This window comes from Aethalodelphis obliquidens, unplaced genomic scaffold, assembly GCF_003676395.1.
Source record: "Aethalodelphis obliquidens isolate GAN/ISIS:26980383/991018 unplaced genomic scaffold, ASM367639v1 scaffold63, whole genome shotgun sequence".
Taxonomy (NCBI): Eukaryota; Metazoa; Chordata; class Mammalia; order Artiodactyla; family Delphinidae; genus Aethalodelphis; species Aethalodelphis obliquidens.
The window spans coordinates 10,068,158-10,095,854 of record NW_020838007.1 but is presented as its reverse complement, the minus strand read 5'-3'; the positions used below and the strand labels follow the sequence as shown (position 1 = coordinate 10,095,854).

Genomic DNA, 27,697 nt, shown 5'->3' with positions numbered 1-27,697 from the left:
CTCTCAGGTCTCTTCCGGCTCTGAGCTGCTGTGGTCCAGAGACCTCTGGAAGGAGCATATGAAGCAGAGGGAGGGTCAGGCTCCTTGTCCACAAGAGAGTTCAAGAATGGGCGAGGCCTGGCTCTGGCTCTGACACTCTCCCGTTGTGCCCGGTGCTGGCCTCGGCCTCACAAGCCCCGGGCAGGAGCGGGAGGGAGGAAGGAGGGGGAAGGAGGGAGGAAGGCCTTGCAGGTCAAAGGTGAAAAGTTCCCTTCTGAGTGACCAGGAGCCACTGACAGGTGGACAACTCCACTTCTCACTCTTCCTCCTGGTTCCCTTCCACCCAGCTCAGGGCCAACCCTACAACTTTAACCCTCAACGGTTTTCAGGTTCTGCTCCCACACTGAGAAAGAACCTGAGTTATCACGATGATTCGTCTGTGACTCCTGGGATCCTGTAGACTGAGTTCTAGAAATTTCTGTGTGAAGCACGGTTGAGAGAGGTCAGGAGTCAGCACAGTTTTAGGGACACAGGCTTGACTGCTGGGTCAGGGTCACTCAGCCTTATTTGGCCCCTCAGGAAAATGGGACTACTTGCTGGGGGACCAGCTATAGCGATTCACCTGATACCAAACCTACAAAGTTTCCTATTTTTTCTTCTCTTTAACATATATACATTTTTCTGACACCTGGCACCTGCTGCAAGCGATTAAAATCCTACTGTGTGATTTGCAGCCCAGAGGTGTTTCAAGTCAAGGCTGGGTGCCATTCTCACAGTGTAACCTGAGACCTTCTTTTCACAGACATTCTACTGAAGAGACTAAATGAAAACACATGCAGAACACCTAAGATTTAAAATATAGAGAGAGAAATGAAAGAAAAGGAAAAAAAATGCTTTCACTCTCCTACATCTGCAGTCATAACAGAAAAACAAAAGTTTTATTTTGAAACCACAGCAGGAATAAACACGAAGGGGTTTACTTACTTTTCTCCACGATGGCAGCTTGTCTGTGGTTGAGAGAAACAAACAAACACACAAAGAAAGAAGGATTTTGTTTTAGTGTGACTTCAAAGTAGCCAACCTCGACTGCATTTCATGTTTTTGCTGCTCAACAAAGCGGCAGGAAATGCTGCTCAGACTGCGCTTGCCCGAATGAAAGACCCTCTGACAGCCAATGGGGAGCAGCGCGCATCAGAGACAAGAGAGCCCGTGGCATCGCTGGGAAAGAGGGACTTACTTTAATCTCTGGAATTCTTCAAAGGCTTCGTCGTACGCTTGAAGAGACAAAAAAGAGAAGTTAGAATTTTCTCTCCCAGAACTGGCCACACACAGGGGTCTATTAAAGCTCACATCCTTTAATAGACCAGTGTAGGGCAGTGTAAGCGGTCCAGACAAAATTCAGCTGGCTTTGAATGAGGCTGCGCCCGAGCAGTCCCTCTACAACTTGATGGGCTTAACAAGAGAAGCAAACACTTTCTAGGCAGAAAGCATGAAATAGTGGATTTTAGAAGCTCTCAATTCAGTGAGAAGCCTTCAACCCTCCAAATAGAAAGGGAAAGATTTGCTCTGCCGAAGATGAAGTGGAAAGAAAGGTCTGTTTCAAAAAATGATTGGTTGTCTATTAAGCATCCTGAGCATCAGAAAAGCTTTTCTCTCATTAAATCATCCCTCACGTCACAGCCTCCTAGCCGGACAGTTCTGTGGTCCTGCCCGTGCGTTTGCGATAAAGGGCACGAGGAATTACTACGATCACAGTGCGGGCCAGTGCGGGCCTGAAGCGATGCTTGTACACTGTGCAGCAGACGAAAAATAAGACAGGGAGACAAGGAAATGAGAGCTATGGAGCTCTAAGATAATTATCTTTTTCCTGAGCCTGCGAGTAAGGCACTTGGAAGACTTCAGGCCATAAAGCTTCACTTTTAAATTTCTCTCACCTGGTCTTTAAGCTCCTCTGTGGTCTGGGAATCACAACATTTTATGTCTAGAAAATATGTCCATAATACTAGTTTGCTCTCTTCTTTACAGAAGGGAAAAATAAGCGTAAAGCCAGGCTTAAAGCCTCTAGACCAGCTGGGCTAAGGCAGGCTAGTTAGGGCTGCTTTTCCTGCTCATGCCACACTAGAAGGAGATGGGCACGGCTGAGCCAGTGTGTTTGGTGCCAGTGGCAACACTGGTCAGACAATCCAGGGCCTTTTTGCTTAAGGGGGATTTGAGAGTGGGGTAGTTAAATGAGCTTTGGTGAGCAGAGAGTAAAAGCAAATTTTAAATAAGTTTTGAATGTATCTGCCCACGTCTTGTCTCCCTTTTCTATTGTGTCTCCAAGTGTCAGATGGATCGCAGAAGCAATTCCCCATCACGATCTCTGCAGGCTGTGACTTGGGCACAGGGTGGCCGGGGGACCAAGTGCTCATCCCCACAGAGATCCTTCAGGGAGCCTTTCCAGTCATAAAGGGTGGGTGGGGGTGAGGGGAGGGGTATTCATCCCAAAACAACCCGGGGCAGGGTTGAAAGGCTGCTCTCTAAGTTGTGAATCTACTCTGAGGATGAAAACATGAAGAGTCATTGCATTTTAATATACGAAGCCGTAGAGGAAAAGGCAGCCCACAGTCTCCTTTGGTAACTTCATACAAGCTCCTTCTTTCTTTAGGAAAGAGTAAGATGAGCAAAGTACCAGAAGAGGGAGAAATGGCACAGGGTTTTTAACTTTTTATTCGTGATTGTACATTTTTTAACTTTTAAAATTCTAATTAATAGCTGCATATCACCTTTCCTGTCTGTTCTTAGATGGAAAACTGCCTTCTGCATCTCATTACTTTCTTCTCCATGTCCCTATTCTTTCCAGAGCCCCTCATTCTCCCAAAAGGCTGAGAGATCTGAGGCCACTTTTCTAACTTCCCTCTGTTCCCCTCAATATTTATCTTTGCTTATTCACATTTACTCCTTTCTGGTTTCTGAAGAAAAGGTATCCCTGCTCCTTCCCAAAGCCATTGCATTCACCTCTGCCCCGCAACTCCAAGCTTCTGTTCTTCAGAACCCTGAGACATCAGTTATTCCCCATCATTCACATCTCCAATCCTTCCAAATCAACTGATTTCTTGGACTCTATGAACATGCTCGCTTTTCAGTCACCATAAAATGATCCTTTTTCAGTTTGTTCTTGCTCAATTGATTGTAAATCAACCTGCCCTTCTCTGTAAGCATCTTGGAAGAGCAGCGCTTCCTCTCCACGTTCACTGTCTCCACTTTACTTTTTACTGATTCTCCACTCATTGAATTTTTGCTTCTACCACCGTGGCTGAATTTAAACTGCTTTATTAAAATCTCCCATCATCTTCCAATAGTCAAGCGTAATGCCCTCTTATCACACTTCATTCTTTTTAAAATGCCCTCATCTCCACAGTAGGTTCCAACCTGCAGAATATCCGTTTACCTTGTCCAGAAAGATCCACTGTCTTCTGGTGTCCAGTTTTGCCATCAAAGAGCTCCATCACGTATTTCCCTTTGTCATTCGGAGTGGGCTCGTTGATCTGCAGCCAGATTTGCTCCCCGGTGACCCCACTCTTAACTCTGTCTGTGTACTTAATAGCAGTCCCGCTGTTTTTATCAAAAGAAAACATCGTAATCATTGGCTTTCATCCAGAGCTTATCTTTACTTTGTCTCCTCTTACTGAAGGTCTTACCATAAAGTTGTACAGACTTTGAAATAACATGGGATCGGCATATGTTCTTCTGCTTCAGAGAAATTATGGGCCCTGAATCACAGAGCGTGGATTCCAAGGCCTGGGGTGGGGGTCTGGCAGTCTGCATATTTCACTCCCAACAGCAGTCTGGGGCCCAGATTGTAGCACCAATACTTCTCAGGGGTATTAATTATCTTTGTTTCCACTCAGGTTTATTTGTAGGACTAAGGGAATCTTTAAAGTGAGAAGGCCAAAGTCCATATTATATTACTGCATATTTCATGCAGATGGTCCGTGGCTATAAATGGGATTTTACAGGCTAGTTAAAAACAGACCTAAAGAGGTTCATCTGTGGCTGACATCTATTGACACACATGGTTACAAAGCTATTTAAAACAAACATAAATGTGCACTCAGTAGTACAGCCAAGAATAAATGAAAAGCAGAGTTGCTGTCAGAATGAATGAGGCACTTTCTCTGACCCTGGATGTGAGTTTCCCCATATTCTATAGTAGGTCACGAGCATACCCATGCATTGTATTCTTTACAAGAGAATAAAAGCAAATAGAACCCTTTCATCTGACAGTCTAGAAATGCTACTGTTACAGATGAAGTAAGAGGAAGGCAGAGGTAGTGTACTCTCAATGATGTTAAAATAAACTCTATGAAGAGTTTGTAAACGTGAGAAGGAAGAAAAAAAAGCAGCATACAAAACTACTTTATTATGGTAACAATTATGCATAAAGACCAGAAGGAAGTACCCCAAAATGTTCATACTATGGCTAGGAAAACCATGGATGATACCATAGTATAAACTCTTTCTAAGTTGTAATATGATATTAAATATATTTTCTAAAACATGTATTATGTTTGTGGTTGTAATAAACAAAATGAACTTAAAAAAATAAAACCCAAAAAATCTCCACCAAAAAAATTTCAGACTTCAAATAAACATTCAGCATTTTTCTTATATACTAGATTCTTTAAAAGATATTAAAATTAAAATGCCATAAAATGTAGGGTAAAGGAACCCATCTGTACACATAGACGTTAGCCTGAGCAATATAGTATATGTCTTAGAGAGTTAGAAAGACAGATAGTTCTCAGCTTTGCTAATGGTAAGTCTGTCTGAGTTCTTTAATCTCTAGCTAATATGCATACTAGTACCTTAATAGGTGCTAGGTTTGTAAAGCACTTCACGGTTCACAAAATGCCATTCATTCTCTCATTGGGTCCATCAGTGTTATGAGCTAGAACAGGTATTATTGCTCCTATTTTATATGAGAGAAACCTGGGATTCAGAAAATTAGATGACTTGTCTAAGATCCAAGGGAAGACAGGAGCAGAGTGAAGATCCAAACCCGTTTCAAGGTTTTTTTCCTCATCACACCACATACTTACATAAAGACAGGGAAGACAACCAGTCCTTGGTTCCTGAGCCTTTAACAGGCACACGTGTGTGTGCACACAAAACACGCATTTAGCTGACTAGACCAAACAAAGTTTATGTCTTGTTACTCTGGGAGCAGTTTCCTCAAAACCCAATGTTCTAATTTTTTTGAACATGTATTCTTTTAGAGATGATGTAAAGCCTTTTGATTGATGATTCAATTAATTTATCGTCTCATTCTTCAGAGGGATATATTAGAATGTCCTAGATGTCACGGAGGAATTTCCTAGAATTTGATCTATTTTAACTTATAATTACTTTCCTAAAATGTATTCTGAAAGAAATAGAACAAAGGCATGAAACTCCAAGCATTCAAAGTGGAATTTCACTTGTTCTCATTTTTTTTTTAAAGAACTCAGGGAATTATTAGTAATGATAATAAATGTAATAAAATACTATTCTAAAACAGTGAAGTCATTTTAGAGAAAACACAAATGACTGTTCTGTGGGACCCAGCTCTGCTTAAATGTTCAGTCTAGACTTTTAATGCAACTTGAACCCGGGGTACTGCCGTGATGGGGCAGGGGCTCTGGAGCCAGGCTGCCTGGGCTCAGCCCTCCACCTGTCACATAGCTGTGTGACCTCAGGCAAGTCACCTCCCTGAGTCTGAGCTTCCTAGTCGCTAAAGTGAGAAGAACCTACTTCGTAGAGTTTGAATATTAAATGAATTCACACATCTAAAGGGCCTGGAGCAGTGCCCAGCGTATTGTAAATGTCCACTGAAGGGAAGATCCTCCCAGGGGTGCCACGGCGACCTTCTCCTCAGTGAGGCTCACAAGGACTTCGGGAACTGGCATCTGCTGCATCCCAAGAGTGGACTAAAGGGACATGTTTCTTTGGCAGACTGCTGTCCTCTTTCAGCTCAGGAAATTTCAAGGAAGCACAGAAATCAAGGACCCTGGTGATGGTGTAAGTGGGAGACCTGGTTTGACTAAGAAACCTACTTTAGCTCTTGGAATCCCCAAGGAAAACTTGAGTGAAATCCCTCTGTAACTGCGCGAAGGAAGCCTGGGATTAGAACAGATCTTCAGGCTCAATCCAGTTCAAATACACATTCCCAAAGTCATCTTGAGATCTCCAAAGCCTTCCAAGGAAACGTGCTAATACCCACTCTGCCAACTGCTACGAACAACAACGATGATAAACTCGGGCACTGCTCTAGATCAGGCTTATTGGGTCATTGGCCATTAATTCATACAACAGGAAATCTGGTGCAATGCTGCCCCACTTTTGTTCCAGAGCACAGCATGGCTTAGGAGTGTGTAGAAAGATGGAATAAGAATCTGGCAAAGCATGACTGTACGGAGGCAGAGGTCACGTTACCGAGGCGTCTACGAGTTATGATACGTCCCAGATCACAAAGACAGAGGCTTTAAGCCATCGCTGGCCTCACCATGTACGTGCTGAGGGAGAGTGCTAACCTCACGCTAAAGGGATGGGCTGGTGCTTCTGTCCTACACGCATCAACATCAGACCCGAGAAGTAAGAAGACACCTTACCTGAGAGGAACAGAGGGTTGTTGTTTTTCCCAGTCCTTCCCCTGAGTGGAGAAAGAATTTCTACACAGCATTTACGTTGTTATTTACTTACTTGTGGGACCAGTTAACTTTCAGATCATCCACGTAGTAAGTAACAAGAGAGTACAGCCGGATGCCCTCAACTGTGCTCTGGATCTTCAGGTCTGTTGCAGACAAAGCTGCAAGAAGAAAACACATTATTTCAAACACCTGTAAGCCCATCCTGGAGAAGAATGAAGCACTGCCCTGTGAGAACTTACCTATTGTTTTACATACTTCAGCCATCAGTTCTTTAAAGGCTGTGGATAGAGATTCACAAACAAAGTTTTAGCATAAAAATGCTCAATGTCAAGTCAAATCTCAAACTGTTAGTCACACTTGCTCTCAAAAACATCCAGTCACAAGGTGAATTTATTGACCAATTGGTAACAAAGAACTTAATTTTTATCAAGTTTCAAAAGATTCCTGCTCTTATTTTGATATTTTTGCTCCCTTGAATTCTTTGTAACTGTCACCATGTTTACATTCTAGAGAAAGAGCCACAATGAGATTTCCAGGAAGCTTCTTGGTTTTAGGATTCTCATCTTCCTAAGTCCCAGGAAGGCTTCATTTACATTAGAGGAAGTGTTCTTATCTGTGTCATCAATTCATGATGAATAACCATCTAGGTCCCCTGGTATTTCTCAGCCAATAAACACATTTAGTCCTGCCTCCACAAGGAGTAGGAAGGGAAATCAAAGGCATACTTCTGCTGTTCGTTAGCAACGTTGTTAAAGATCTTGTTCAGGAACAAAACTGGAAATGTGGGCATCCCATGTAGGTTTTCGTTATCATGATATAAGTGTCCTCAGTAGTCTCTGGAAAATGGAAGTTGCTTTCTTGCTCTGCTATTAACTGAGAGGCTTCGAGTTTCATATATAATCTTTCTTGCCACCTTTTAGAGAGTGGACTCTTTTGAGACATGCTTTCATGGTAGTTTTTGATCCTGGAACATTTTTCATAGGGTTGAAATAAAAATGATGATTTGTATTGAAAACAGACCTCTCGTGGATTGTGGACTATAAATTCTCTGAGGATCAAAACTATACTTCTGATTTCAAGGAAGACTAAAAGTGAAGTATTTTTTAATAAAACAGTAGTTCGCTCAGCTGGTAGGGCAATTAAAACAAAATCTGTGGGCAAAAGATCAACATGACTTCAATCATTCAGCTCAGCCTCACTCAGAATTCTGATCACCTGTATACAGAACACACAGAATGGACCCCAGCAGTGGGTGGACTGACCTTCATCCACAAGCTTCAATCTGCTCTTATCTTTTCCTCTGTCGTCTTTCAGGATAACTTCATAAATCCCAGCATCTTTCTTTGAAAACTAAGGGGGGAATAGATATACCACATTACAACTTATTGTAGCCTCAGAATATGGTGTTTGCATCTTTCAGGCCCTGAGATTTATAGAACTGCCGTCAAAACACACTGAACAAGCATCCAGCCATGAGAGCAATGAACAGTTCGCACGTGAACTATCCATCATAACCTGACCAGCCAGCAGTCCTGAGTTTTCACCCTCTAAGGCTACAATTGATTTGAGGCTTAAAGTCCTTATCTTTTACTCTGCCTTCATATTAAAAACTAATGAGCACATGTATTTGAAAGGCATGCTCTTTTAGACAAAGAGTAGATAAAAATCTATACTTAAGTGAATACTATGATCGTCTCTGTACCTTTAGGGAACAAGTTATCATGAGGCTTAAGAGCAAACAAAGAAGGATCCACTTAACTGTCCTGCCACTCACCCATCTATGAAAAAAACTAGCTCAGAGAGGCAAGAATTGTGGTGTCCAGCCAACATTGTTTGGATATCTGACAAATCCTTGCATATCACAAGGTGAGAGAAGCCTTTGTGTCCTTACAGCTTGCTTTTGGGGTGACATTAGGGCAGGGATCTTTGCCCGGGGCTAAGGAACACATAATCTAGTCTCTGTATTTTAGAAGAATGTAGGGTACAGAACTAATACATTACATTTTATACTTATAGTCACCTACCTCTGTTATAAGGAGGGTACATATACCGTCCTTAAAGTCATGCTTTTCATCCACTGATATCTCCCTTTCATCTTTATACCACACAATATGAGTCTCCTTCTTAATATTTGCCACCTAGAAGAAAAACTGTAGTTATACTTCTCGAAATAAGGGAATGCTACTCTTATGAAACTAAATAATTCTCAATGTAGCACTGGATATAAGAAAAAGCATAGATTTCTAGAGGAATCAATTGAAAGCTATTTTAACTGATAAAGAGTTTAAAATAAAATGGATACAAAAGAATAAACCTAAATCAATAGCATCTTTATTTCCAGCAGAAAAAAATTTGTCTTTAAAATCACCTGGTGGACAAGAAAACATAGAAACATACATATTAACATACAGAATTAAGTAAAAATAAAAATTTGAAAACCAAAGGAAGATAAATCCCATCAGATTAAAATATAGTCTGTGTCACAAAAACAAATGACTTTATCAAAGTATCAGAATGACTAAGCCCCAATCTATGGCTAAATATTTTTTAAAAGGTAAATGAAGCTTTGTAAATAAATGTGGAAAGGAAATATGTTTAAAATTATTTAATTAAAAATTTTTCCAGTTTTATTGAGATATAATTGATATAATATTGTATAAGTTTAGGGTATACAACATAATGATTTGATATATGCATATATTGTGAAATGATTAACACAGTGAGTTCAGTTAGCATCCATCAAGTATGGTTTAATAAATTAATTGCTTGGCAATTTTTAGAAACTCATTTAGATCCAATATCCACACATCGTATCATAAATTTCAAATGGGCAAAATGACTTCATACGATTAAAGGGATTTTAAGCTTTATCTACAATGCTTGAACTTTCTATGAAGAAGAGTATATTCATGTATTTCTTGTGTAATTAAAATTATATGAAAAAGTAAAGACTTCATACAAATCAAGAAAACAATCTCAAAGACCCCACTACATAATTGGACAAATGTATGTATGATTTCCCAAAGAGGAAAGATAATTACAGAACAAACAGATGAAGAAAATGTTTGATCTCATTAAAGACAAGGAAATGTAAGTTTCAAAAAAGAAAAAAAAAATCTCAGCTAATACATCAACATAAGAACTAACACTGTAACTGCAGTGAAACCAGAACACACAAACTTTCTTTATAATCCTGTAAACTGGTTCCTGGGTTTTAACTGTGTTACTAGGCAACATTGCTTATGATAAACATGCCCCGCAGATGGGAAAGCTACCACTGGGCTGGGCGGGACTAGAAATGGACTCCGTGGCTTTGGGCTTCCCTGAATATACTCTTGTTATTCGGACATGGTCCCTGCGGGGACCCTGGAAGCTCCGCTTGGGGTGGTGTTACAAGAGGTATTGGCCCCTTGGGGCACGAGGGATTTTTTTTTTAAAGCCATGGCATTTCCTGCACCTGCCCAAAGTGGAGCTCGTCTCCTTGCACCTGAGCTGTCACCTGTGGGTGGTGAAGGGAGTGATTCCTGATGTGGACTCCTGCAGGACAGGAGTGCCCAGCATGGCCCTGTAGGCAAGCTGGGGTTCTTGTCCATATTCTTTGGAGTAGACTAGCTCCAAGTGGGGCCCATGGTAGTCTCAGAGTCTGAATGTTTGGCTGCACATACTCCCTCAACTCTCATGCAATATGTAAATTGCTAAATGTACATAAATTGCTGTAATAATGAAACAAAGAACTGTGGGAGGACAGAGGAAGGTTCATTTTACCCAGACTGAGAAGGGGGAGGCTTTACAGAGGAGATGACTGAGTTGGGCCTTGAAAAAGGATCGTGTCAGAGAAGCTGAAAGAAGAAGGCCATTCGAAGTCATGAATACATAACGAATGAATAGTCAGAACCTACTTCTAGGCTCCTGTGGTTGGTCAGGATCTGGGGAAGGGGCTGATTCTCTTGAGGAAAACCTTCAGAATAGGGCTGCAGAACTCACTTCCCAGAAGCCTAGTGCAATAGGAAGCACAGAAAGAAGGATGCACGGACGTGGGGGCCCCTGAGGAAGGGATGGTTTCTGGGGAGGGCAGTGTGAGGAAAAAGTAAGTAGAGGCACGCAGCTGTGGACAGTCAGGAGGAGAGAGAGGTGCTGCGGGTTTTAGCTGCTGCCTGAGAAAGTGTTTTTCAAGAAGCTCTGCCATTTCCTAAGAGGCTAAAATCCAGCACTGGTTTTTCCTATACATTTCTGGTAGACCGCTGTTTCTTTGAATTTGTCAGATTTAGCAAAGACCGGAGTATTTGCGTTCTGGCTTTTATAATGACAACTACGTGTGAAACGCCAAATCTGTGCATCTGCTTTGGGGTCACTGTCCACCATCACAGCCTTCACACTCCAACCTCACCCAGCAGTTCTTATCCAAAAACGTTTGATGACTCACGGAGCTGCACACCATACACTCAGGTACATGATAATTTAGAATGTTATGTGCAACTTTTTTTTCCTAAATGTTTCAAAGGCCTAATAAGATAATTGGTTGTGAGCTGCAAACTCTTTACCAAACCTCTCCCCTCAAGGGAGCACAGGGGTTTCAGAAGCAGCAGCAGAGCTGCCCAAGACTCGAAGGTACTGTTGTGCAAGACACACAATTTAGATTTAAAAAATTGCCAAACTTCCACAGAAACACAGTGTGGCTGGAATGATTCTGGAATAGATCTACCACTTAGAATGCAACGAAGATGATGAGAGATTCTCCTGAGATTAATAACTGAAAAAGAGTTGGTGGGTGTGGTTAGTGAGGGACGAGCAAGCAGAGCACAGAGGCTTTTCAGGGCAGTGAAAATGCTCTGTATGATACTATAAGGACGGGTACATGTTTTTACACGCTTGTCCAAACTCATGGAATGTACAACTCCAAGAGTGCACGCTAATGTAAGCTATGGATTTTGGGTAATGATGTGTCCATGTAGGTTCATCAGTTGTAACAAATGTACCACTTTGGTGGGAATGTTGATAATGAGCGAGGCTATGTGTATATAGAGACAGGGGTGTATGGGAAATCTCTGCACCATCCCTTCAAATTTGCTGTTAACATAAAACTGCTCTAAAAAAAGTGGTCTTAATTAAAAAAAAAAGGAGACTCTGTCCTTATTAAATAGGGCATGAGTAATGAATAAAAACTATCATCTTGACTTCCCATATTTTTATGTTGTTTTATTTTAAATATTTCTTACCAACCAACAGTAACATTCAACAGTAAAGGCACGTCACTTATCATTTTGGTGCAAATAGAGGAGATAAAAAGTTGATCTTCCTTTTCTTCTCACATTCTATTTTATCTTTATTTCCCTTGTATCAAATTATTAGAAATTTATCTACTTCTTACCTTGCATTTCAATAGTACATTACATTCACCAGTCACTTCCCAGCTCAAATACTCAGCGAAATGTGGACCTATAAAATTTTAATAATATCAGCAATCAGCAATATTAATCATGAACGCAAAATTCCAAGCTCATTCTTAAATTCTAAGGTGATTTACATCTAAAGGGAAATTTTAAAAATTCAAGATTTAGTTTTTAAATATTTTAAACGGATACATATTTAATAATAAATATTTTTTCAATTATTTTTATTAACCAGGGCATTATTAACATAAGCAATAATATTCATTTAATTTGTTACGGAAATAATCTTGGAATATTTTGTTCAAGAAATTGAAGCTTTTCTCTTTATTCACTGCCTATGTTTACCTTGTTTCCTGATAAATTCTTGACGCTGGAATTCAGCTTCTTTCTGGAGCTTTTTATAAACTGAAAATTGAAAAATGAGGAAATATGAAATTGAGTTGAGTGGTATACATGTACATGCCAGTCACTGCGTTAAGTGATTTATATTCATTGTTATAACACTCATACACCATGACCACCCTATTTGTTTTCAGTATTCATAGATGAAGAAAAAGGCTTAGAAAGGTTAAGAAACTTGTTCAAGGTCATGAAGTCAGGAAATAGTGAAACAGCTTTGGCGATTGCAAATGTAGAGACCTGGCCAGCCTTTCCATTGCTTTATCAAATATCACATTTTAAATCTTGGTGATTTCCACACTGGCTTATGACAGCTGTCATACAACCTAGTTCTAACGGATAATCCTCCATTAGATTTGGCATCCTCTACTCTTGCATGTTTATCTTCTTCATTTAAGTAATTTAAAGTAGGTGCACATTATAAGATAGTATCGTAGTTTGTTTCTGAGACATAATACTGCCTTGGTTGTATTGCAATATCCTTCACTGGAGAATTTTAGTAATAAATACTTGTTTATATATGAGATAATTTAAGTGTGGTATTGCCTGTGGGCCAGTGATAACTTTGGTGTCCTTTTAAATCAACTTTCAGTTTTATGAAACGAAATACTATGGAAAGTATTAATTGCAAATTGCACTTTGAACATTGGAATCTAATCAAGAAATAATTTTTACTTCCTCCCACATGGTCACTTTCGGGCGATGGCGTATTTGCATTGAAGGGAGTAGCAAAATCTTCCAGATGATGTTTCACAGAACACTTACCATCTCCAATGAGAACAAGAGTAGAATGGCCAGTTGCTCTTCCATCTTGAACCTGGAAAGTATATGTGCCCTCATCCTCATCCTGTAGCTTTTCCATAAACATCTCAATTATACCAGTGTTTCGGTCAATATGCATCTTATATTTCTTCAATGTGACAAGTAAAAGAGAGAAATAAGTGAGATAGATAGGATGACAATAAGCCATATAAAATAAACACACAAACTCCAAAGTATCATAATTTAATAGTTTCTTGTTAACATTATTTTAAGTGAGCAAAGTTTCAAAATCTTGTACACAGAAAAAGGAAAATATTATGTGGAATATATGATGCTGACCAGAACTGATTACTAAAAGTCTGACGTTTAGTTTTTTAAACATAAACTTTTGTTACCCCAAATCACAAAATGTTATCAAAAAGTTGTTTTTAGATTCTCATTTTTCTTTCCAGATTACATTATTTTCAATTAACAGAATAATGCAACAACTATAAGCGACGTGAGAGAAGTGTTTGTCTCGATCATTGCTATACCCCTGGCATGTAGCACAAGCATGGAATATAGCAGCCAATTAATAAACATCTGCTGAATTAATACATGGATAAAAATGCTTCTAAAGCATTGGAAGCCCATTTGCTCTTAATGAACAGAAATTGCCCTGCTAGACTGTGCTTATTTTATCATCTTCCTCAAGCAACATTTTTTTCAATGTAAAGATAAGTCTTAGTCCTTGGGCTTCCAAGCTCAAGTTCCATAACAGATCTGAACAATGAAGTTTTCCTATAAAATGTCACAGAATGAAGGCTCAGGTCTGGGATCAACTCTGTGGTGCAATTCATGCCCTGGAGTTTCCCCTGCAGGGAGCCAGTCTTCAACAGAGACCCCGTTTTGGATTAGCTTGCCCCATAACTTGGCTTGTGTCCCTCACTCCTACCCCTGAGAGTAACCCCCATAAACCACTTGAAGGAGAAACTCTATTTCAGACTCTCCTAGGGAACCTGACCTAAGACGGTAATTTCCACCCAGTGAAATAGTATGATTAGAACCAATTGCAATGACAATAAACTGCTCTTCAAGTTCTGTGTGTGTGTGTATGTGTGTGTGTGTGTGTGCATGTGCCACATGCATGTGTGAACACATGAAGGGCAGTGCCTCTACACACATGGGCACGAGTGTTCCCTCAATGGCTGTGGTGGCAGTGATGCCATCAAGGCTCTTCCTTCCTCTCCACTGGCCAGATGGTGATCACCGCTGTGGATGAGAACATTTTGAAAACAGGGAGATGGGCCACAGTGGACCCATGTGTGACTTGTTCCTGCTCTCACACAGTTACTACATGAGTTGAAAAGTAATACACTGCATATTCTTCTGCTATTCATGTTACTCATTCTCCCTCTAACTAATGAATCCTCAAATATTTTTTAAAAACACATTTTGATGAAAGGGGAACAGGTTGTTAATCATGGCCACAAACCACACCTCTCCCCCATCTTTTTAGTCTCCCATTTACACCCATGAGAAGACAGGTATGAGACAGGGCCCCTAAACCCAAGTTCTTCAGTACCACCAGGCACAAGCCTGATGCTGGCTCTACTGATGTCTGGGGAAGACAGATAAAGTGCAGATGTTGTAACTCTAACTATAGAAACTATGTTTACATTAAAAGCAAAGAAATAGTAAATATGATATACATAATCACCTATGTAAATAATACACAAATTGACATACACACATAGAAGTATAGAAAAAGACCAAAAGTATATATTAATATGTATATCAAAAAGTTGTAAGAATTTGTGGTTTGTCTCTTCTGAGTCTTTAAAGTTTTTTACAATAAGGATGAATTGTATTTTTAATCAGAAAAGCAATGAGATTTTTTTTTACATTTTTTTCTGAGCCATTAGAACAATTCTTCCATATGAAGAACCAAGACGCCACTGGAGTCTCTGATGTGAGTATCTGTGTTCAGGCAAGGGTTCTGGCCCCTCTGCCTTCAGTTTTTTTCATAGGTGACCAGCTTCCTGATTTGCCTGAGACAGTTTTGGTTGATGACTGTTATCCTGGAAAAAATATTACTAGCATCTTCTTTCATTCTCAAAAGTATCCTAGTTTTGGATAATATGATATAATCAATCTATATTTTCTTCCACACTTTTCACATGTGAAATGATTTAAACCCCCTCACCCCACGTCCAGTGGTTTTCTTAACAACTTATCTGCATTCTAATAGGGGTTTCCCAGCACATTCTACAATGATATGTTTAGAAATCTAAAAAGTGTAAAACCTACCGGCCCTTCAAAAACTTCCTTGTCGTTAACTATGTAGTTGACTTTGGCGTTGCCAGACAGCTTCTCAGCCTGCATCCAAAACCGGACCCGGCCTTTCTCCAAAATTTCAACTGCCAACTCTGATTTAACTGGGACAGCTATGAAAAATAAAAATAAGAGTAGTAGTTATATTGGTAACCATTTGTACTGATACAGATTTTTCCAACAAAGGAAAAACAATGGAAGTGATGATGTAGCACCTTGCTTCTTTCAGTGAGAGCATTGTAGGGAAAGTTTGATTTTGAGGGACAGTAGAACTGTGTTCTAATCCTGACTGTCATAGATGTCTTAATTATAAAAGTGAGGAAGATGAACTGACCTCCCAGGGTCCTTCAGCTAACCTCTGTGACTCTCTACTGTGGCTTTGGTTAGCTTTATTTAGGGACAATAACAAAGTATGATGAAAAGAGTCTTGAGCTGGCCCCAGTAGTTCAAGGTCAGCTACTAACAAACTGTGATGTGAGGCAGTTCACTTTGCATCTCTGGGCCTCATGTGACTCATAGTAAATGGATGGAATTGAACTGAATGTCCTAATTGACCAGGATATTTTCCTGCTCCAATATTCTAAGATTTAATTACTTCAAAATATTTTGAAAAAGAGTTCAATTTGATTTTTTTTCAACAATTTAACTCACTTTGGAGGTTTTTAAAAATGTTTTTAAAAATGAATCTTAAGGGCTTCCCTGGTGGCGCAGTGGTTGAGAGTCCGTCTGCCGATACAGGGGACACGGGTTCGTGCCCCGGTCCGGGAAGATCCCACATGCCGCGGAGCGGCTGGGCCCGTGAGCCGTGGCCGCTGAGCCTGTGCGTCCGGAACCTGTGCTCCACAACGGGAGAGGCCACAACAGTGAGAGGCCCACGTACCGCAAAAAAAAAAAAAAAAAAAAAAAAGAATCTTAAGAAAGAATTAATTTTTACTACATATATAAGATGAACCAGCTTGTCATTTAAACCCTATCCATCCCAATGGTATACCTGTTCATTTAAGTTCGTAGATCAAGCAAAATTTTTCAGATGCAAATAAGCAAGTCATTATCAAGAAGCTATATTAAAATACAGCGTGGCTTGCTTCACATAGAAAGTAAGGAACTGTGTGATATCTCTGATTTACACCTGTATCGCTTAAGCCATTTGAACATGAGTGAAATTTTTTAAAAGTTGGCTGACATCTCTCGAAGCCTGTTTCTAAATTTCTTGTAACTTGAAAATGTTCTCTACAAAGCCTCCTCCAAGCCAACAGATCTGTATCAGAGGTGGCTCCTGGGCATCCTCTGTGGAACAAGATGGTTGTTTCTCAAAGTTCTGTAGTCCTTCACTTCTGTTAGGGGAAATCACCCTTTGCTTTCTCTCAACTATTCTTAAATATATCTCAAAATTTTAGCCATGCTACATTTTAAATTATAAGCTTTAATTATAAGCTTGGTATAAAGTTGTATGAAATGTACATTAATGTCTTTTGTATTTATCCTAAAACTACCCTTTTCAAACTTCAAGGGATGCCTTTCCTTTGCACTATTCCATATTCATTGTGAAACTCAGTTATAGAGTCATTCCATGCAGAGCTGAAAGGAGGCTCAGACATCACCTACTGAGGGTGTCCCCTGTGAACAGAGAAGGGCCACACCTTGATCAAGGACAGTTATCTACCCCTAAAACCTTGTGCTCCTCACCTGCTAACATGGATATTATCTGCCTCACAAGGCCACCAGGAGTGAATATGGTACCAGGATACACTGAGCCACTGTGAATAATGACCGCTGCTCGAGAAAGGAGTTCTCTTTCTCCCCTGATTTTACTGATGACAAAACTCAGCCTCGGGAAAGCTTAGTAACATATCTGGGTAGCAGAGCTGAGACCAGGGTTGTTCCCTCTATTCTGTGCTCTTATGGTCCTGGCCATCCACTCTGAAGAACACTAGTGGTTTTCCAGTAAGAGCAGATCAGCAACAGACCCCAGGGCAGTGACAGCAGAGGCTAAGTTTTCTCCCTACAGGATGCTCCTGCTTGCTACAAGTTAAGTCTTGAGGGGAATAGAGAGTAGGATCTCTTCCAGAAACATCTGGAAATCTCACTCTAGGGAATCTAATACATGAGTGATGCAGTTACTAAGAAGCTCAGTGTGGTGGCAGTGGGGAGGGGACACACTCCCACGCTCTCCTGGAAGCCTCCAGATCCCTTAATGTTCACGGTCCTCTCTGAGTAATGGGGCCATTGTCTGGGGAGCACTGGCCACCAGGATGCACACACAGAAACAGCCCATGTCCTGTCAGACCACCTGGGCTTATGCCCAGGTACCAGCTGTGTACATCTGGTCTAGTTACTTAACCTCTCTGTGCCTCACTTTCTTCATCTCTCAAATTAAATCACCATAGTAGTGACCCTTTTAAGGTCATTGTGGAGTTTGATGACATTCTGTTTAAGCACCCTATAAACAGCATATAATAAATTAATATTTTGGTGACTCTTCCTTCAGTTGTTTAAATAACAACCACCAATTGTATGTTATATTTACACCTAAGAGGACATACCAGATAGATATAATTTATGTATACGTGCTTGTGTATGTCTGTACTCATAGAGTATAATATATACAAGTGGGATAATAACCAATGTCTACAAATAAAAAGATATATTATGCAGGATGTTTTTGTTTCTGTTTTTTTTTTAGGTGAGAAGTGTATTTATTTAGAGAGATACACATTCCGTAGACAGAATGTGGTCCATCTCAAAAGGCGAGAGGCCTGCAGGATGTTGTTGATACTGAAGTATATCTCCCACCATCCCCCCCATATACCTTGAATTTTAGATATATATACACACACACACACACACACACAGACATATATATTCAAATAAACTGCCTCTCTACACTGCAATTTAATATCACTACTGGCAACACAGACTAGGTTATTTTCTATTTTTAGCTTTAGATATTTTTATTTTTTCCTTCTGCTCAGCCCTAAATTTCCTTAGGCTCTTTTCTCTGGCAGTTAATTTGCTCCAGCAAAATATCTGGTATTTGTAGGTTTAAGGCATATGTTTAGTGGTTTTCAAAATATTTTTGAAAACAGGAGAATTTACTGTGCCAAGGGATGAAGGAACAGCACACTCTTTATTATACTCTGTAAGAGACGAGACCAGTTAAGACCTTACAAAATCTCAAGAAAATGGCTTATGTGTCAACATATACTAAAAGGAAGTGGGTATAAATTGAGAAATTGGATATGCTGCTTTGACCCTATCATCAGATCTCTGAAATTATTCATGCAGTGACCTGGCTGATCCAACAGTGGTTGGGGAGAGAAAAGTACTGGAGCTGTGATACTTTAAACATTGCTTCAACGGGTTCACGGGAGCTACCTCCGGTTGGGAGAGTCATACCTGCACATCAGAGTTTTTAACACATTTTTGGGTTCTCTCTGTGCTGACCCAAATGCCACACCTGATCTCTAATAGTAGGGCACCTGAGTTTGCTGCTACCCCTTCTCCTAGAACCAACAACTAAAGTGATTATGCTCATGCAGAATGAAATATCTCAGCATAAATGACAGTGACAGCGGGCAATTACTACTGGCAAGTCCATATGATCATTGAACTTCAGGGAGGCTGGGCACCTCCAATTCAATAGTAACACCCCAACTTCTCTCATCTCCATCCTTTAAGCTAAATGTAAATGTATTTGGACCAGCTGTTGCCTAGACACTTTCTCAATGTTTACTGTCTGACTAGATTAGATTAAAAGGTGCTGCTGTTTCTGTTTCACGTTGTAGACAGTGCGAGCATTCACAGGCTCCAGCTGTGCTCGGCACGGTGACCCTCTCCTCCACTCCCCTCTTCATGGCCCCGGGAACATGAAGGGAGGACATCAGTGTGACTGGCAGACAGCTCTTCTGCAAGTGGGTTTTTCTAGGTCACTCTTCTGTTTCAATTAACATTTATATTTTCCCTGAAGAGTTCAGGATTAACCAACGCCCTGTTGATTGTCTCTCTCACAGCCCCTCTATGTCGTGGGTGCTGTGAACAATTACAACAGCCGTTCCTGGAAAAGAAACCAGGCAATGGGGAAATTGGGATGAGGTGCTCAGGTTCACAGAGTACAGAAGAAGGACAGTCCAGGCCAAACCTCTGCCTTCCATACAATTTTAAAAAGAATAACTTTTAAGATACTATTCTTGGTGTAACTTTTCCAGTTTGATGGTGAATAAGCTTACAGACGAGAAACAGTTCTCCCCTAGAATTCAGAAAGCCTGCTTTCTGCATTCACACTCCACAGGCACCCCACTGTGCTTTCTTGAATAAAGTTGGTTTTGAGAACATTCCAGCTGAGGCCAATAGTCACCAACACCCAGCCTCACCATCAAACATGCATTCCTTGGGAATGTGAGAGAGGTCAGACAACTAGTTTTAAGCAGTGTTTATTTTTTAATCACAGCTCTGCTGAGAATTTCAGGAAAGCTGTAGACCTTCGCCCTAGAAGAATGCACATCTACAAACACACAACGTTTTGCCTATAGTTTGGGGTCAGGGTATAGTTCCCTGGGTTCCTGAAACTCCTTTATTAGTGAAGAAGTTATATTTTAGGGATTAAGGAATGAAAAAAATTCCTGATTTAAAAGAATGAGTGATGCTATCACTCTTTGTTTTTTCAAACTCTAAGGTGTAACTTTCTGGATGCTTCACTGCTTTGGCCAGTGGGTACCAATGGGCAAGAGATCCTATCAGGCCAGTGGAACTTTCTGAGTATCGTTTCAGACTTCTTTCTCTTCTCTTAGGTGTCAATTCTGGAATTTAATCTTTTATGTAGAAGGTACTTCATTGAAGGGTTTTTAGATAGTTCATAGGAATTCTTTTTCTGATCAAGGCATCTTTACCTTATTTTCCAGGAGTTTAAAATGTTAGGTACTGTTTTTATTTAGAGGTATGGTTCTTCTATTAAATGTTAACATTAAATTGCTTAGGAAGAGATCAGTTCGCCTAAAAGACATACAAATTAATGTATCCAGGAGATGTGTGTGTTTGTGTGTTTGTGTGTGTGTGTGTGTGTGTATAAAGTTCCAAAATATGTAGGCAAAAGGTTAAGAATGTAATTGGTCAGCTGTTACACCTATGTAACCCGATAGTGTTCTATGTAACAGAGCATGGGATGTATCTTCTATGTCAGTGTTCTTTGTATCTCTGGAGAACAATGACAAAGATAAAGGCAGCCCTTCGGAAAGTGCATCTGCAGCTACCGATATATGCTCCATTATATGTTCTCAAGAGCCTCTTCTCTTGATCCTGTCAGAAGTGTGTAGAGGGATGGCTAAACTCTGTGAATGTATTGTGGACACTTACTTGGGAACTTGTGTTCTTGGCTGAGAGCAAGTAAACGTTTCAATTCTGTAGGGAGAAAAAGAGAACAATTAGAGCTTGAACTACTAAAACAAAAGTCACTTGATCCTTGGGAATCACTGAGAAATCAAAGCAGACTCGTGAATGAACTGATTTTTCACTTACCTTCCTCATCTATCAAGTAGCTTGACGCTATTCCATCAGTGTCTGTTACATCGCAAGAGTAGATGCCCAAGTCTTCCATCCCGAGGTCTTTGAAGGTCATTTTCGTCCTTCAGAACAGAATAATTTTATAAGAAGAGAGGCCGTGTGGGGTCTGAGGACCTGCACCCTGCCGGTCTCTAGGCATTTGCACGTCCGCTCCCTTCACGTGGAGCACTTGTTCTGTCCCCCTTGCTGACCTAAAGCCCACTCATTCTTGCTGCTTCTGGAAAGACTTTCCTGACCTCCTCCTATGGGCTGATGGTAACGGGAGGGGGAGCTGGTACAAATCTCCCATCCCCAAGCTATGATGCGTATCGATGTACATCCCAAATAAAGATATTTTTAGCTGATCAACCCTTGCTGGGCAGCCTGAAATTTTTCTTCTTCACAGGGCAGAACCTCCCAATGCCTCTCTTATGTCAACCCTGCACTTCCTGTTTTGGAGGTTATCACATGGCATCAGTATTGCCTAGTTCATTAACTATATACCTCCACTGAATGCCTTTTGGGACGAGATTTGTTTTGTTCACTGTTGTGTCCTCCGGCCTCCATACCTTGTCTAGCACATAATATGGGCCTAATAAATACTTGTGGAATGAATGAATGAATGGGTCAGTGGTCTAGTTCTCTTTGTTTTCTAACTTTGGTGAGTCACATCGCTGGTCAGGGTCTAAGATCACCCAAACATTTATAGGTTAATCAAGGAAAAAAATTTATAGTTTGATTGTCTTTCCTTTGACCAAAATTATGTTTCACTTCAAGGACCTTACAGTATAGTTACAGCAGAACGTCTTTTAATTATTAATATATTCAGTATTTCCTTGCTGTTTTCCAACAAAATTACTATTTCTTTCTTTTATTTTTGAGCTACATTGGGCTTTTGTAATAGAAATAATACTTAGGAATATTTTGCTTTACTAAATATAATCCAATCTGGTTGGCACTATAAAGATATGAAGCTTGATAAGTAAGGTGAAATAAAAAGAAATCTTGAGGCTGAAAGGAAGTAACAGATCATAAAATTAATCTCCTTCACTCTCTTCTATTTTACAGAAAAAGAAATCCAAGGTCCATGTAATTAAAAGCTGCCCCAGGTCACACAGCCGGCTCCAGGTAGAGCTGGGACTAGAGCTCATCTCTCCTGTGCTTCCCATACAGAGTTCTTTCCAGTACAGTATTGTGTCACTCACAAGTGGCGGTGAAAAAGCAGAACAGATTATACCCAATCCATTGAATTTACCATAACTTGAATCAGCAAGTTCTTCCTTAACCCCTCCCCATAAGCATCCTCACCATTACTTAAGATTTCAAAATTCTGTAGAATAATGAGAATCATCTTTGAAGTTCACTTTTATGCCAGTTAAAGCTTTTCTTACATCATCATAAACGATGCCAACTAAAAACTGCTGCTCGCCATCTGCTTCTACAAGGATGAAGTCATTAGCCACTGCAGTCGCTGACCTTCAACACACCCTGAAAGGAGTTCAGGGTGGAGATCAGGAATGAGGCGCTCTGTGCTCTGGAAAAACTGGCAGAACAGGCCTTCAGATAGTTAGGTATTTTTCAGGAGAAGATTTTATGAGCCCAATTTCTTGTATCTTCTCATATCTAGAAAAGCACTAAAATCATTGATGGAGACATTGGCTCCTTGTGACTAGCAGCAAGCTTCTGCCGAAATGTGTGCTTTGATTGCACGTTTCCCCTTCACCAAAATCACTTCTATCCTGACTTTCCTCCTTACCTTTTCGGAGCAGTTCCTCAGAGCTGTCTGAGATGCTGTCTCCTGGGCTATTGTCCTCATTTTGCCCCAAATAAAACTTAGGTCATAACTCTCACATTGCGCTTTTTTTTTTCAGTTGACAGTGAGACACATATGAGAAAATACTTTAAATGGACTAATGTGAAAAGTATTTTATAAGGATTGTTATTTTTTAAGGTTTATACTGGTTTTCACTTTTTACATTTCCAGTTATATAATATTTGGATTTCATTCTCTTATTTGAAATGGAAAGCGTACTTCATCCTCCTTTCATGAAAAGGAGACCCATAGTTAGGATTGAAACGGTGCGTACTTGTTGCCTTTGCTTTCAACCTCTAATCTTGGAGACTCCTCTGTGGGGACATAATCTTTGGACCAGGTGAACTCAGAATTTGGAGCCATCTGATCACATTCGAAGTTCAAGGAAATGACTCCATCATCATCCACATTTACAACAAGTTCTTTGGTTCCTAGAAGATCAAAAACAAGGCACTGATAGTTCCTGGTAGAAGTCAATCACGTAAGAATTCCTTACCTTGGGATCCCTTACTGTAGCCTTAAAGCAGGGCCTGGAGCCTGTGCAAGCAAAAAGCCCCAACTGCTCGCTGCAACTGACAATCCTGCTACAATTCAACTTTTGTGTTGTGACAGAATTAAATGAATGTACCATGTTTCTTAGGTAGTGCTAACACCATGGACAGTACTGTTTGTTCAGGGCTGAAGAAAATTGGTTGACGTGACCCTTGGGACAGTTACTGGAGTATGTTGACCATAATAAGAAGGACAAGGCAGCCTTGGGAGAAAGGAAAGTTGAATGGTCCTTATCAGGGCCTAATTCATGACTTTTGCTTCAATATTACCCATATCTAACTAGTCATCAAGAAAGGATAGATAAGAGATAAAGAAATCAAAGGGAAATTAGAGGGGAGAAAGTAGAGGTAGTAAGAACTGCCTATATTCACATGTTCAAAGTTTGTAAATCATTTAAGAATGAAAAAAAACTCCATGGAAACAAATTCTGCTGATCAGGTAATCATAAATTAATCTAAAGATGCCATTCTAGATTAGAACAATAGAAACCTAGAAATGACTGTTATTGAACTTTATGGAAATGAATTTCAAGAGATTCAAATGTTTCAAGATTAGTTTTTGGATTTTAAAAGAAAACAATAATGTTTTGAGGGATTTTTTTTGAGGGTTATAATAAATTACATCTGCATTCAATATAACAATTCAGAGTGTGTATAGCATATAAAATGTTCACATCTCTGCCTAAATCCAATTTAAAAGGTAAAATGCTCTTCTCAAATTGCCATTAATTCAATTACCAGTCTACACTTAGTTTGTTTCCATACATTAGGAAAAATATATTTAATTTCAGAAAGGTATAGTTTTATTTTTTTTAAAGTATAAAAAAAAATCTTTCAGTAGATACTTCCCAAGTGATGAAAGATTTTCTCTTCTAGATTGCATCATTCAATAAAACTTGTCAGGGGAAAAACAATTGCAAGACTCCTCCCAGGCGAAGGGCAAAACAAAACGAGTGCCTAAAGAGTGATTGGTGACATTAGGATGTTGGTTCCTAAGCCTGGCAGTTGGTCTAATTTGTGTCCTTATTGATAGTAGTGTGTGCTTCAGCTATAAACCTCCAAAAAGTGATTTTTAACACATAGAAAACTTAGTGAAGACTAATTCTAGGAGATTTTAAAAAATTACTTTTTAAAAAATAAAGGGTTATTTTCACATTTGGCTATACAGATAAACAGAAATAAAGATCAATTAAAGATTTAATTTTTCCTAAGTGAAATGTCCCCCATGTATTACTTTATTGGAAGTCACAGACCATGTTTTATTTCTATTCCCACATTAGTCTATTCCCACATGACTAATCCTTACATTAGGATTAATGTATAACATTGCTGTATAACAAATAACGAACAAGTTACTTAAGAAAAGACTGACACCTAAGAATGCTGAGGTTTAGATGGTATTATAATACACAGTTAGCATAACTGAATCACAGAGAGTATAAATGGAAAATTTTCTGAATATCTGTATTGTTATAAAGAGGAAAGGAGAAGTAATGAAGTTGACTAAACCTTTCTTGCTATTTACATAATATCTATTTTGGAGGCATGACAGATTGTTCGTATTAATCATTCATTGGTTTATTTGTAATCTCTTTAAAAAGGAAGTGAATCATCCATATGCCTGCTGTTTATTATGTTGGAGGTATGACTTAAGTTTACAGCAGAAAAAAATATTGCTTAGCTTAAGAGTCTTGATTTTTATTAAAGTGAAAGATTTGACGTTTCTACAAAGGAGTCATAAAACGGAAAGCATATGAACAATATAATTAGCTTGGCTTTTCTCTCAATTACATGGATAACCTTTGTACCGTAACACTTCACTCATTTGGAATCTTGCCCAAGACCAAGAAGTAATGAAAACAAGTCTCTAAGAGCCAGTGCTGATGTGACAAAGTCCATGCACTAGTATTCTTGAACACTCACTGGTGAATTCCATAGACCATCACTTGGAATCTCTACTTAGCTTGAGATGATTGTAACAAGCTTAGTTGGTCAGTTTCTCTCAGTAGATTGAACCCAAAAAAGAGAGGAAAGTAAGAAGCTACTATCATCAGGAAAATGACAGCAGGAGAGGAAGCAGAAAACTAAAAAGCAGGCACAAAGACATTATTTAGTAGAGGGACAAACAGCTCCTCACCCCATAAGACGTCACTATATTGTAACACTGGGCAATAAATAAGGTGGATACTTATGGCTCTGAGTCATTCAGAAAAAGGTAAATGAAATTAAGTATATTGCATCCAAGAAGTATGAAAGGTAGGTACTGAAATGTGTAATCTATTTTACAAGAATTTTCATCAAAGAGTCTTAGAATGAAATTTTAAATAATTGATGCTCTAGCAGTAAATTCTCAGGTAAATGGAACTACTGGGTATTTAAAACAATACCTTTTTCAGGTTTCTGAATGGCCAGATTTGGTCCCAAACCCATGCAACTTAGAGAATAGAAAAACCCTGCTTAGTTGTTGTCTCAATTGCCTCAGCTATTAAGAGAAGGATATAGAGCTGCCTCACTGAATTATTCTGGGCAATTAATTTTTGTAAAGTACTTGGAGATCTTTTGTGACATATGAAATGAAACAAAAGATGTTATTTTTAAGTCCCAGGCAATATGTGTGTTTCCACTTTAACCTATGAGTTTTACATCATTACTTTGTAGCTGGGTTCTAATGTAAAAAAATGTAATAATTTATACTTTTAGAAAACAACATGGTATTTTTTGAAAGTCTTAGATCAAAATTTGTGATTTGAAATTAAGTAATTGCCTGGAGGGGCAAAATAAAAAGTAGGGATTAGATGTAAAGTCAACTAGTATCTGAGTGTGCTCATCTGTGCAGCTTTTCTTGATTAATCATATCAAATCAGAACATGGTAGACAATACCTGTAGTGGATAAAAGAGAAGCATGAACATTTCCTCAATTTATGCTCACATAATTGTGGCTATGATGGGTGCTATTTGTTGATTTATTTAAATAAAGGGAAAAAAAGTTAAAACTCTCTTCCATACTTCTGTTTTAAAAATCAAATACTCATTAAGATGAGTATTTGATTAATTTTCAGTTTTCAAAAAGTTGCACTGGTTGTTTATTTTATCAAGAACAGGGTTACATTCTACAAGGGCAGGGCTTTTGTCTTTCTTATTTTCCATACATATTTACACATGCCAGGCACTGGACTGAAAAAACAGATTTAAATGAGAAATGTCAGTTTAGAATTGCAATGTTTATTTTATTGGAACTAGTCTTATTAAAGCTTAAGCATAACACCAATATTTTGATAAACAGACAAAATTAAAAAAAAAACCAACAAAGAAAACATTCTAGTCGCAGTGGGTTTCCTACTTATGCTCAGAATTTAAAACTTGATCTCTTTCCTGACAAACAGTGATGCTGTCAACTGGCTGACAGTATCACTCTGAAAGTGATCATAATCACAAGATTTTGAAAAGTAAAGTTTACTGAAAATAATTGAAATACTAGTTTTCTAGGCATATTTCTTACACTCCACAAAAATTCTCTTTAGAAAATAATGTTTAGTCAAAATAACTACTATTACAAAGAAAGAACACAGTTTCAACTGTATAAATATAAAACAAGGTTATTGTCTTAAAATGATTATGGCAACAAGTTATCTTGTTCCCTATTTGTCACATGAATTACAATGCTAATGCTCTCATACTCTTTCAACATGGCTTTTGAAATTCAAAGCCTTCTGTTACTGTTCAGCTTTAATTAATTGGTTAACATAGTTCTTTGAATAAAAGTGTTTTTGGAGAGTGACTTAGTAGACCAAGTATTTTATAATAATACCTATAATGGGAAATGGAATTGAAGTTGCCTGGAAAAAAGGTAGACTCTTCCTGCATTCTGGGTTTATATATAGAGGAAGTCATTTTTGGAAAATACATAGATTCATAGATTCCTCTCTGTGTAATAAAGAAGGTAATTATGTTAATCTGGAAAGGACATTTTTTCCACATATTAAAATCTAAGAGGAATTAATAGTGGCGTTCCTTAAATGAACGGATCCTGGATACATCATGGGCAAAAAATTCTAGTGAGATTTTACAAAAGATACATGACATTGAAATGGATGATTCTTTTTATAAGTGCTCTAGGAACACCAAGAGCAATGTAATGACAGCATTTCTAAGAGGCCCCAGGCTAGTCCACAACTACACCTGTGGAGATTAACCTGGTGCAGCGTCAGAGTGAAAGAGGTGCAGCTACAACACCCTCAAATTTTCTTTTTAGAATGTCCCACGGCCTGAGTTTTTGCCAAGCACTG

The 27,697-nt window shown here is 39.2% G+C and overlaps 1 protein-coding gene across 1 annotated transcript in view; it reads right to left on the bottom strand.

The window, feature by feature from the left end:
- Positions 1-27,697, bottom strand: part of MYOM1 (myomesin 1) — a 142,860-nt gene that overhangs the window by 7,104 nt on the left and 108,059 nt on the right. The window contains exons 22-35 of the mRNA XM_027088567.1: positions 23,134-23,290; positions 21,023-21,129; positions 20,861-20,905; positions 15,488-15,624; positions 13,202-13,346; positions 12,383-12,442; positions 12,016-12,083; positions 8,672-8,785; positions 7,910-7,997; positions 6,887-6,925; positions 6,700-6,805; positions 3,410-3,573; positions 1,217-1,253; positions 964-986 (exon numbers count right to left, since the gene is read on the bottom strand). Of these exons, the coding sequence (XP_026944368.1) occupies positions 964-986; positions 1,217-1,253; positions 3,410-3,573; positions 6,700-6,805; positions 6,887-6,925; positions 7,910-7,997; positions 8,672-8,785; positions 12,016-12,083; positions 12,383-12,442; positions 13,202-13,346; positions 15,488-15,624; positions 20,861-20,905; positions 21,023-21,129; positions 23,134-23,290 (1,290 nt within the window). The remainder of the gene's footprint in view (positions 1-963; positions 987-1,216; positions 1,254-3,409; positions 3,574-6,699; positions 6,806-6,886; positions 6,926-7,909; positions 7,998-8,671; positions 8,786-12,015; positions 12,084-12,382; positions 12,443-13,201; positions 13,347-15,487; positions 15,625-20,860; positions 20,906-21,022; positions 21,130-23,133; positions 23,291-27,697) is intronic.